This window comes from Hyperoodon ampullatus (assembly GCF_949752795.1).
Source record: "Hyperoodon ampullatus genome assembly, chromosome: 12".
Classification (NCBI taxonomy): domain Eukaryota; kingdom Metazoa; phylum Chordata; class Mammalia; order Artiodactyla; family Ziphiidae; genus Hyperoodon; species Hyperoodon ampullatus.
The window spans coordinates 7,044,929-7,057,389 of NC_136925.1; the positions used below are offsets into that span (position 1 = coordinate 7,044,929).

The 12,461-nt window shown below is 38.2% G+C and overlaps 1 protein-coding gene across 2 annotated transcripts; it reads left to right on the plus strand.

The window, feature by feature from the left end:
• Positions 1–6,035: 6,035 nt before the first annotated feature.
• On the plus strand, positions 6,036–11,648 carry COX7A2 (cytochrome c oxidase subunit 7A2). 2 transcript variants are annotated; one of them, XM_079716179.1, is made up of 4 exons: positions 6,036–6,125; positions 7,337–7,426; positions 9,759–9,843; positions 11,442–11,648. In XM_079716179.1, the coding sequence occupies exons 1-4, from the start codon at positions 6,108–6,110 to the stop codon at positions 11,498–11,500; spliced, it is 252 nt and encodes an 83-aa protein (XP_079572305.1). In that variant the 5' UTR covers positions 6,036–6,107; the 3' UTR covers positions 11,501–11,648. The 2 variants fall into 2 exon arrangements, with proteins under 2 accessions (XP_079572305.1, XP_079572304.1); XM_079716178.1 differs by lacking the exon at positions 9,759–9,843.
• Positions 11,649–12,461: the final 813 nt, after the last annotated feature.

Below are 12,461 nucleotides of genomic sequence, written 5' to 3' on the forward strand. Positions count from 1 at the left end.
TTTTAGAATACAGAGCAGTACCCAAACCTCCCAACCTCCCTTTTACTATACACCTCTATAGTCACCCTTCCCTCCACCCATAAGCCCAGGCAACCACTGATCTCTCTTCCATCCCCATAGTTTTGTCTTCTGGAATGTCATAAATGGAATCATGTCATATGTGACCTTTTGAAACTGGCTTCTTTTACTCAGCATAATGCCTTTGAGATTCATTTAAGGTGATGTATCTAAAAACACCTCATACGAACAAACATATGGACACCAAGGGGGGAAAGTGGCGGGGTGGTGGTGGTGGGATGAATTGGGAGATTGGGATTGACATGTATACACTAATATGTATAAAATAGATAACTGATAAGAAACTGCTGTATAAAAAAAATAAAATGAAGAAAACCTCATACCCTTTCAGTTCCTTTTCTTTCATTTTACCAGAGTGATGGGGAGGACAGACAAACTCTTGGGGCCAATCCGCTCTTAAACCGGAGCCACCTTGAAGTACCTTTTGGTGATCTTAGTACATTTTTAAAAACTATGTACTTTAAGTGACATTAATGGGAGCTTGTCTGTATGTCACAAGCTTTTCTATGCAGGGTGTTGTGGAAGAAGATTGAACTCACCATACATCACTTTCACTGTCAAGACTTACATGCCCCTTTATTTCAAGGACAAGAAATGCAGAAAGAAATAGATTTACAATTATATGTCAAATTGCAATTGAATCAGTGGTCTAAAATAATCCCTGGGCTATGTTGTCGTTCCTTTTTTCACGACAAAGCTTGTAAAAGAGCAGTTTATAGTTTATTACTGTCTTCAGCTTCAGCCAGGCTTTCATCCCACTATTGCACTGTAGTCTCTTCACTATCAATCTGCGTCTGAAAGATTCAGAATACGGTTTTTAGAATCAGGCTGACCTGGCTCTTAAATACATAAACTGTATCTTCAAATTATTTAATCTCCTAAATCATTCACTTTACCATTTCCTTGTCTGTAAAATGGGGATTTTAATACCCACTTGACAGATTTTGATTTGAGGAATAAGGAAGTGATAGATGAAACGCATTTAGCACAAAGTATAGAAAAATGGCACTCAGTGAACAACTACTACTCCCTTCTGTCAAATCCACTGAACTCATCCCATCCTAGCCTGGTGTTTCTCTAATATTCCTCGATGGAGTGAATGGTAGGTATGACCAACCATCTTACGAGTTAAGCCAGAAATCTGCTCCCCTCCCCAACTTCCCAATCCAATAAATCACTACCTTGTGTTGATTTTTGAAGGTTCTTCCTCATTGTTGGCTCTCTAACCCATCCCCTTATCTACATCCCTTTAGCTATATCTCTTTTGCTGTTGACTTACTTCAGGTTTTCTTTTTTCCTTGGATTACTATAAGTACCTTCTAATGGACTCTCTGTCCTGGTAACTCATATCCAATCCAGCGTTTCACTACTACCAGAATGATACTGAAATAGAGTTCTGATTCTTGACCATTTGCCATTTAAACCTTTAAATGGCCATAAAACACCTTCAGGATAAAATTTAAATTCATCGTTAAAAATCTGTCCTGGGCTTCCCTGGTGGCGCAGTGGTTGAGAGTCCGCCTGCCGATGCAGGGAACGCGGGTTCGTGCCCCGGTCCGGGAAGATCCCACGTGCCGCTGAGCGGCTGGGCCCGTGAGCCATGGCCGCTGAGCCTGCGCGTCCGGAGCCTGTGCTCCGCAACGGGAGAGGCCACAACAGTGAGAGGCCCGCGTACCGAAAAAAAAAAAAAAAAATCTGTCTTCCCCTGTTGCTCCACATCTCCATTTGTCCTGCTGCCAAACCAAACTATCTGCATGCACTTCCCCAAGAGATCTGTTTACCATCTCTTCTTTGCCTCTGCATATGCTGTACCTTCTGCCTGGATACTTCCTCTGTTGACCCATTTCTCCTTTCCAACATTTCCTCCCATGATAATAGCTAACATTTACTGAATTGTATCATTTAATCTTCACAGCCACTTGATGATGGATACTGGTATCTCCATTTTACAGGTAAATAGGTGTAAATAAATTTGCCTTCATTCATATTACTATTAAATGACAGATCCAGGATCTGTCTGACTTCCAGGTTCTTAACTATAATTATATTTTTTCCCCTTTTCACTCCCATCTAGGCCTCTGTTTTACAGTTCCTGCCATAGATTATTCTTGATTCCAAACCTAAGTTATTAATCTTGTTCTTGCCCTAAGTCTGGAATGCCTTTTAATCTTTACCCCATTTATTTTAATTCTACTGGACCTTGCTAAAATCCAGTCTTTTCAAAACCTTCCTAATGACCACAACCTTCCTTGAGTTTCTCATAGCAGCCTTTGCTATACCAGTTACCAGAGTCATTTTTGTCTGCATCATAATCTACTATTATGTGTGTATTATCATTGTAATTAAATTACTAAATTAAAGGTCAGGGATTTAAAGTTATCCTCTGAGCATATCACAGAGTGTTACCGTCATAGCAGGGTAGCCAATAAATTATTGCTCAATGAGTAGTGAACTCATATTGCTGTTTTATGAAAGTATTTTTCATACATAAGGATTTTAGATCCAGGGAAAAAGATCATTAGCCCAGTCCCTAACTTTAATAACGAAAAGACAGGCTTGCAATTAGATAAATCATTTAACAATAAAATAATACAGCAGTTGAGACAACCAAAGTTCTCCTGATTCCTAACTATGTAATAATCAAAGAAAATATGAATTATATTGAAATGCTATCTTTTGTCTAACTAGTAGTTTTTATACATTACATTTCACATGAAGCTGTTCTACTACATTATTTTTGTTAAAACTGTAAGTGGATTAAGGATGCTTCCAGAATTAAAATATACACATCTCAATCACACAAAACTCTATTCTGGCTTTCCTCTGCTTTTTAGTTAGAGATGCTATAGGCAGGATCTAAGTAAGGGTTGTCATCCTGTTGTTTAAAGGAAAAAAAGATTGAGTTAACTGTGTGATTTGGTAACTTAGCATCATTATTTGTGAAATTTTTCCCTTAGTAGTTTCACGTCTGATGTCCATAAAGCTATCTTACAGCAAGAGTCAAATAAACCCTTACCTACCTCAGAATTTCCATATATCTAAATAGCATACTGCCAGTTCTCTTATGATGTTCCAGAAGCCTCTGAAGGAAATATGTTTCAATGAAAGAGTCATTTCTAAGAATTTTCTAATATTACAAAAGAACCTCAAACTGATGTTTTGGAAAGGAACCTATTTTGAAAATAAATATTCTGCTTCAGAGGATGAACTTACAAATCAGGTAACAAATTTAAAGTGTGCCTGGGAAGATTAAATAAAGCTTGATAGGCACCAAGCACATTTCAGCCATATTTTTCTGTCACGAAAGTCACAATTTACAGAGCAAGGGCATGATAAGTGAGGAACCCTGGGACTGAAAAATGTTTGAAAAGAGTACAAGTATTAAGAAAGATTTTGTGAATTTTTAGACTCAGTAAAATGAGTTCACTCTTTTGTGCAGCATACTATTCAGTTAACCAATATTTACTGAGCATTTTCTTTATGCCAGTTACTGCACAAAAGGCGCTGCGGATACAGCATTGAACAAAAAGTTTTAAGCAGTCATCTAACTTAAGTCCTTAAAAGGATCATTGCTGTGATGATCTATCATTGAAGGTAGACTGAATGGAAGCGTAGAAGCCTGGAAACCAGTTTAAAAGGCTTTTGCAGTAATGCAAGCAAGAGATGATGGCTTGGCCTGGATTGGTAGTAGCCGTGGAGACATAAGAAGTGGTCAGAAGTTTCAGACTATATTTTGAAGGTGCAGCCAACAGGATTTTCTTATGGATTAGTTACAGGGTATGATAGAAAACAGCCAAAGTTTGGGGCTTGAAATAAAGAAAATCACAGAGAAAGCTTGGAAACAAGGGGTGGAAAGTAGAATTCAGTTTTGGTCATGAAGTTTGAAATGCGCGTTAGACAACTAAGTGGGGATGTTTGGAGTGAAAGGGCAAAGTCGGACTGGAGAGTTGTTCGCACACAAATGGTGTTTCATGGCATTGGATGAAATCACAAAAGGGATGAATGTAGAAAACAAGTGGTACTCTGAAATTTAGAAACTGAGAGGATGAGGATCCAAGAAAGGAAACTAATAGTAGCAGCTTCTGAAATAGAACCACGGAAAGAGTAGTATGTGGAACCCTCATTAAGACCACGTTTCAAACTATACACGTTATACTGTATTGCATATGTGGTTTATTTCCAAATTAAAAATTGAAAAGATATTATGAGGGAATGATCAACTGTGTTAAATGTTGCTGATAGATGGAAAAGAGGAGAATTGATACTGACAGTTTAAAGGAGGAGTGGAAGGGAAGACAAGTATAAAGAAATCTGTGTTTTATGTTGGAGAAGAGAAACGGTATGGTAACTGAACTCAAAAGAGGTTTGTTTAATTTGGGAATATGTTTATATGCTCATGGAATGATCCAGTAAAGAGGGGATAATTGTAATGACATGAATATAAGGATCTGCATCTACTTTAGGATCTATTTTATGTGCCTCTTTGGTTCTTTTTGGACAGAGCCATAAGTGTCCTAGAGCTATCACCCACTATATATCATTAATTCATCTGATGGTTAGCAGATTACCCCCTTTAAGCAGTCCTAGGGGAATGGTAATAAATTCACATAATCTTTGTTCTTGAGAAGTTTACAGTCCAGTTGGCTAAATGGAGAAAAGATAAGAGCATATACAACCATATAATTTGAACCATACAATTTCAAATTATAGACAATTCACTATTAAAAAATCGCTATGCTCCAGCTGTTGGCACCTGGTAATTATCCTCAAGCATTTGATTATAGTGTATAATACAGAGTGGAGAATAAACCGGGTCCTTTCAGTTCTAATCTAGGGAAGAGGTAAATTGGGTATTTATAATTTGTAAATATATAAATTTATAAATAATTGGGTATTAAAATCGGTGAGGAAAATAACTTGAACTGGGAACAAGTAACTTGGTGGGTCTAAGCCTAAAGATTAGAAGGAATAATAATTTCAGTATTACTAATTTTATCTACACATTTCACCTATGCTGAACCCATACATCATCAGCTTTCTATTTGAAATGACAATGGAATAATTATGAGTTTGTAAAAAGGTGGACAGATATTTACTGTAGTATAGGGTGGATACTTTTGTATTTATACCCTCTTGAGGGTGGGCACTTGTAACAGACACTTGTAATGTGGCATTATTTAAGCACAATTGGTATCTGTACAATAGTTGCTGTGCCTGGCAACTCCAACCATGGAAAGTGCCCTGCTAGCCTGAGACAGCAAGACTCAGGAGCCCAGATTTGCCCTCCCATTTCTGGTCCCCCAATTAAAATTTCCCCCTCTTTTCAGCGTTTTCCCAGACTCAGAGAAACGAGTGAACAGCTTCCACACTTTCGCGACACTGTGGGAGAGCTTCTTGCATGGGGAGCTCTGCAGCACCCAAAGGTGCAAGATAAAAACTAGTATCCCGACGCAGCTCTACACAGCACACTCTCAGCACATGGAACAGTAACGTCCTCACAACAGTGGAAAAAACTGATTGTATCCGTGTAAGAGAAGTTATACTTTTTGTTTTGTATTTTATCCAGCTTCACAGTTCAGAGTTCGGCCAAACCAGCGTTCTAAACAGTGGCTCAAAGGTTGCTCAGAGTTTTACGTCTTCTCGTTCAAAATACACACACTAATTTTCTTCGATAGCCTGGTCTCACATTAATTTTATCTGAGCTAGTTGAACGAGTACGTAACGCCTCGCTCCCTGCCTCTCAGGTCTCAAAAGTCGTTCGTTTCTCCCCAGCCTCCGCTCCCGCGGTAACCGGCGGCTCAGAAGCGAGGTCGAGGCACAGAGACGGCCCGCCGGCTAGAGCGGCTACAGCCGTCCGGCCGCTCTCTCTTTTCTTCCGCTCTCTATGGTTAGGAGAAGTCCCGCCTCCACCCGGAAGTATTTAGGCTCCAGGCGCTTGCGCAACGCCAGAAGGTAGTTCCGGTTCCGGCGTGTGGTTCTTCGTTCCTGGTGTTCAGCTGTCGCGGTTGGTGGGCACTAACGGAGCCAAGATGCTGCGGAGTCTGCTGGTGAGTAGCTTCTCGGCTGGCATTCGGGATGTGGGGCGGGAAGGTTGGGAGCGGAGGCTAGAGGGTCGCGACAGGAAAGCTCCTGGGAGGGAAGGAGAGAGGGAGAGGGCGGCTTCGGAGGTCACCTTCCTTGGTCCGTGTCCTTTTCGCTTGACCTTCCTTCCCTTCCATGGATCCCTCTTGCCCCAAGCTGTGCTGGGTAGTTGTAAGGAGTGGAGAAGCTGGGGAGGTGACCAGAGGATTGTGCGTTAGACAAGCCTTGGGTTCTTAGTCGCCACCCCTAACCTTGTGGGTGCAGGTGGGAAGTTTCTGATACCCGGAAGCGTTAGCAGAAGGATGTTCCTCGGATACCGAGGGGTTTGAGTTTCAGTGACTCTGAGCTTTGTGAGCACCAGAAGACAGTTTAAAAAGCAAGCCATTCAGTTTTGGCTGGCACTTTAGGAGCATTCATGGCCGGCGTTCATGGCCGAAGGGTCGTGTTGCTTCCATCAGGCGGTTCTGCAGTGTCCTTCACCCCTCCACCGACTTTGAGCATGCGAAATATTTCCCCCAAATTTTGAGAAAGAGAAGGAAAATGTAACAGTGATCGTTTTCTTCGGTAATTATCCAATAAAGCTTTACTTATCTTCTCAATATATTATTTATTTTAGAAAGTGGAGTGCATATTTGTAATTTATTTCAACTGGATATGTAATGCAAGTCTCTTGTAAAAGATTTATGCCCTGTTAATTCTTTGGGAAAAATGTAATGAGGGAAGCATTTTAATTAAGTAGGAATCATGCCAGTTTATTTTGATATCAAGTAATAGATTTTAAATAATATGGTAGAGTATTTAAATAAAAAAACTTCGAACCTCGTGTATTTTGTAACCATTCTTTATTTTTGTAATATCTATATATCAGTATGTTTTCCTCATATAATGCTACTGGTTCAATTCAGGTAAAGATCATGATTTTTTTCCCCTCAAAATGTACATGAGTTGTTTCTTAAATGTGGTGTTTGGAGACTTCAGAATGTAATATAAAGAGCAGTGGCCGGGCAACAAATAGGAAAACCTCAGTGCTTGTCTGTGACTTTGTTATTGACAAATCGGATATGTTTTAACTCTCAGTTTCACTTTTCTGTAATACTGAAGATTGGAAATGGTTGGTTTTGAAGGTTTCTTTAAGCTCTAAGTCTGTCTAGTATATATGGATTTTTTTAAATTTCAGGCTCTTCGTCAGATTGCCCAGAGGACCATAAGTACTGCTTCACGCAGGCAGTTTGAAAATAAAGTTCCAGAGAAACAAAAGCTGTTTCAGGTACTGAAGTATTTTATAGGAGATTGGTACTTGTTATGATTAGATTACCAAAAGTTGGCGTTAGGAGGTAAATCTGGAGACGTCTGATTGTTAACAATCCTGTTGTATTAGCAGAAGAGTAATAAGAAACTGTCTGTCGATAGCTAACTGGGCATTTGCTATAACCAAGAGGCCCTTGGGAAAGCAGAAGAAATGAGGGGGTAAAGATCAAAGACACTTTCTTTTGGAGGAGTCACATTGCGTTGGCACTCTTTGGGGTAGCTGCACAGTAATAGACAAATAGACCATAGAAATAGCCCAGAAACAGAACAAATACATTAATATATGTAGAAACTTGATATATGTTAAAGATGCTATTTCATATTAGTGTGGAATGGAAAAATTGGGTGGCTGTTTTGAAGAAAGTAAAGTTATATCCGTTCTGTATTGTGTGTTAAAAGATTAATTGCAGATATAAATACTTCTCCCTCAAAAAATATTAAAAGAAAATATAGGAGAATTTTTTTCCAGCTTATTGAGGTATGATTGACAAGTAATAATCGTAAGCATTGGAAATTCCCTGGTGGTCCAGTGGTTGAGAATCCGCCTTCCTATGCAAGGGATGCGGGTTCGATCCCTGGGGATGGGGGAACTAAGATCCTTCCTGCCCCGGGGGAACTAAGACCACACACCGCAACTACTGAGCCCATGCACCACAACTAGAGAGAGGCCCACGCACCACAACGAAGATCCTGCATGCCACAACGAAGATCCTGCGTGCTGCAACTAAGACCTGACGCAAAGAAAGAAAGAAAGAAAGAATATAAATAAATAGTTTGTATTTAGGTTGTACCTGATTTTTTATTTTAAGGTGTACAAACAATGTGATATTTAATGTATCTATGAATGATTACCACAATCAGGTTTAATCTGGGGTCATCCTAAGAAAGTCTTTACAAAGCCTAGAAGCTGTAAAGGAGAAAAATTGCAAGGTTTGGTGACATGAAAATTTTAAATGTACTTATGGTACAAATTGAGGTAAGTGACAAATTGAGGGGAAAAATTTTAAATTAACAAAATTTTTAATATTAACAAAAAGTTAATATCCTTAGCATACAGAGAGATCCTACAGATCAGTAAGAAATGCAAATTAAAATGACAAGTTGCTACTTTTTTTCCCTGTTTGATTGTCAAAATTTTAGAAGATTTAAAATAGGTTATGTTAGCCGGGTGTGGGAGATAAGTGCGTTCCTATACAGTACGTTGATACATGCTAGGAAGTAGTATTGGTACAGAAATTTTAGAGTATTTGAAAGTATTAGAAGCAACTTATTGTGCATATCCTATCCAGGACTCCCATTTTAAGAATCTTTCCTACAGAATAGTAGCATAAATATATAAAGGTAGGAAATAAGCTATTATTCATCATGGGAGTTTAATATCAAAAAAACCCAACAACCTAAATACCCATTAATAAAGGATTGGCTAATGTAATTTTAGTTTTTGCACAGTGGAATGCTGTGGAGCCATTAAAAGGAACAAAGTAGGTTTAAATGGGCTAGATGGTTTTTAAGATAATGTTGAGGGGAAAATCTGTGATAGGCCATTGTATAGCATAATCTCATTTTGTGTATTACCCAAGTATGTGCATAAATTAGAAGCTATGGCAATACAAGCTTTAAAAAATGAAGGATATGTAGTAATATATGTTAATAGTGTTTTTCTCATGAGGAAAGACTTAGTGGGACGGAGCGCTTACCTTCATAAGTAGTCAGGTTATCAATGATTGTTTTGTTTAATTTGATCTCTGATTTTTCATAAAGAAAATTTTAAGTGGTTAAAAAAAAAGTATTATGTATGCTGCATAAAAATAAAATACTTACATTTAACAGATGTGTTAAGTATCCTGCTCTATGCCAGGTGCTGGACTGGGGGAGACTAAGGATATAATTTAGGGTTATAAACCAAAACTCTCTCTCCTTTTTTTTTAAGGGAAAAAAAAGATCTTACCTATGACCCACGTGTGATGATTATTGCTTTTTTAATAATTAAATTGATGAACTCAATGTATATATTTTCACAGCTTCACTGTTTATATGTTCTTTGGAAAGAACATCTTATTAGATCTCAAATTAACTTTAAAAGAAAGAATGTTGATTTTTAGGAATTTTTATTTTAAAAGTAGTTGTAGTAGAGAAAGATTCAGGAAAAGGGTAGTCCTTTTTAATTTTGATATTTAAAATATTTCAATTTCAGGGTTTTAAGAAGCCACTTAATTTTATATGAATTGATTTGTCTTTTTCATTTAGTTGGGAACAAATGATATACATTAATTATTATTTTTTTAACCTAGGAGGATAATGGAATTCCAGTGCATCTAAAGGGTGGGATAGCTGATGCCCTCCTGTACAGAGCCACCATGATTCTTACAGTCGGTGGTAAGACATTGGGAATGCTTGCTCTATAGCAAAATCATAGTAGCGATAACTGACAACACCATTGCTCTCGCTGTGCCAGTATTTTAACACAGGCAGTCTGTCACCAGAATCTGAGGTCTTACTGCTTTATGTATAATGACTCACAAATGTGATTGATACATATTGTATAAGAACATTTTAATGTCTTTTTTAAAAAAAAACCAATAAAGTTTGATAATTATCCTGTGATAGAGGTGGCTTTTGGAATGTGCCACTGGTGGCCCTGTAGGCCTTTGGAAGAGGCAAAGATAGCTGCTCTATCCCATCTCCTATAACAGGCGTTCTTAAATATTTTGACTGTGATGTATAATAATAATAATACACTTAACATCTAATCCCTGTACATACGTATTTATGACAGAGATAAAACCTTACACAGCACAATACTTTTACTGCATATAAAGTGCTTTGATATTTTTTCTGTGGATTGGGCAGGTGGAATACCACAAATTAGCATGCTAGGAGCGGAGTTAGGAATCTGAATGATTGCTCCCTGGGGGGAGAAAGGGAAACAGTATTAGAGTGATTACTGTGTGCTCATTCTATTGATAGGAGTGCCACATATGTGGATTTCTGTAACCCTTGTATTAAGTCTGTAATGTATCCTCGTTTTAAAGATGGAGAAATTATGTTAATTACCCAGATAATTTTTTTTTTTTTTTTTTGCGATACGCGGGCCTCTCACTGTTGTGGCCTCTCCCGTTGCGGAGCACAGGCTCCGGACGCTCAGGCCCCGCGGCCATGGCTCACGGGCCCAGCCACTCTGCGGCATGTGGGATCCTCCCGGACCAGGGCACGAACCCGTGTCCCCTGCATCGGCCGGCGGACTCTCAACAACTGCGCCACCAGGGAAGCCCTACCCAGATAATATTGCTTCTTTGGAAGAGCTGGTATTTGAACCTAATCACAAAGTCCCCTTATGCTTATGCCAAGGTGCCTTTTTTGGCTTGAATTGAATGCAGTGAAGGGACATTTTATGGACAACAAGCAGATAGTGACATTTGAGCTTTCTTAAGGTAAAGTCCTAAATTCTTTTTGGCCAGTGTGACTGTTTCGTAGACGTTTTGGTAATTAGTTTTAAAAATACATTTCCAGTTATTAGAAATTCTTACTTCAAATTTGATTATTTAAAAATTAGGTGTCACTCTTCCTTGGTTTTATATTGATAATACACTTCAGGGAAGGCTTTGCCTATTTGACTTTTTGGCTTTTGAATCATTCTTAGCATTTCTCAGGCAATCTTAGGTTATATGTTCTTAATCTTATTTTAAATTTTTTACATGTCATTACGTTAACAAATACATTACTGTGCTGCATCTAACACTTTCTATACAAGTTAAGTAATATTAAAACTAGATTAAATGTGTTTTGTATGTATTTATTTTAAATTTTGCCAGCACCTATCAAAATACTTCTGTATATTCCCGTAAAAGTAGTCTTAATACCAGCCTTGTCTCTTTATCTTACAAGTTTTTAGCTGGAATATTGGGTTTATACCCAATTTAAAGCATTTAAACCTGAGAATTTCCTGTTAAGTTCTTATTTCCTTTATTTTTCAGGAACAGCATATGCCATATATCAGCTGGCTGTGGCTTCATTCCCCAAGAAGCAGGGTTGACTTCACTTTATCCTCCCAGCAATCAGTTGGCTCAACTCCATTCAGCTCTCTGTGGACCAGTAGTCTGATAACTAATTTGAGTTCTTCTTTGGGGATCAATATTTATTGACTTGTACTAACTGCCACCAATAAAGCAGTCTTTACCATCCATGGTTTTATTTTATCACTTTAGGATACATTATACCAGTAATAGCAGCCTTATAAACCTTAGGTAAGGAGGAAAAAGTGATTCTTTTGTCATTAGGTTATATATAGTACCATTGTGGTATTATTTGAGTGAAATTTTATTTTTAGCAGCTTAGAATTACAACCAGGGATGGTCTTCAGCTTTAATTGAGCTTGACACTCGGAGTGCATATTTCTTTGAGTCTTCCCCTCCCCTCTCTTCCCTGCTGTGCTGTATCCTGGGATATGCTAGCACCTAGGGTTAGTGGAAGCAGGTTATTTCTGGCTCATGGGGTTCAAGTTTCTTTTTTTCTCTCTTAGCTGTGTGTGTTTATGTTTAAGAATGTTGGATGTATTCCACAGTTTAGGCTTTAGTAGAATTGCTGTAAAATAATCCAGTATTTGTTCTTTTCACACTCAGAATGGGCTTCTGTTATGTTAGTTTAATCCATAACATACAGTGTACCTTTCCTTAAAATACTTAGTTCATTTGTAAAAGTTATCTTCTGGGGGAACGGAAGGAGTCAGACTTTGTCATCTCCTCTGCAAGGTGTGCATTTGTAACACTCTATGAAGATTAAGAGTCTAGATGCGTCAGATCTAGGGGAAATCTATGAGTAAGGGTTTTATAAAAGCTTCAATTTCTGGATAAAATTGAGAAAACTAATACAGTTAGAAAAATGGAGTCAAGTCTGAAATACCAAACTAAGTCTTTTCCTTTTAAAACATTGAGGCTTATGGTACAAATCCATCTCAAGAGGTACCTAATGAAAGGTGCTTCAGCCTTGAGTCTTGA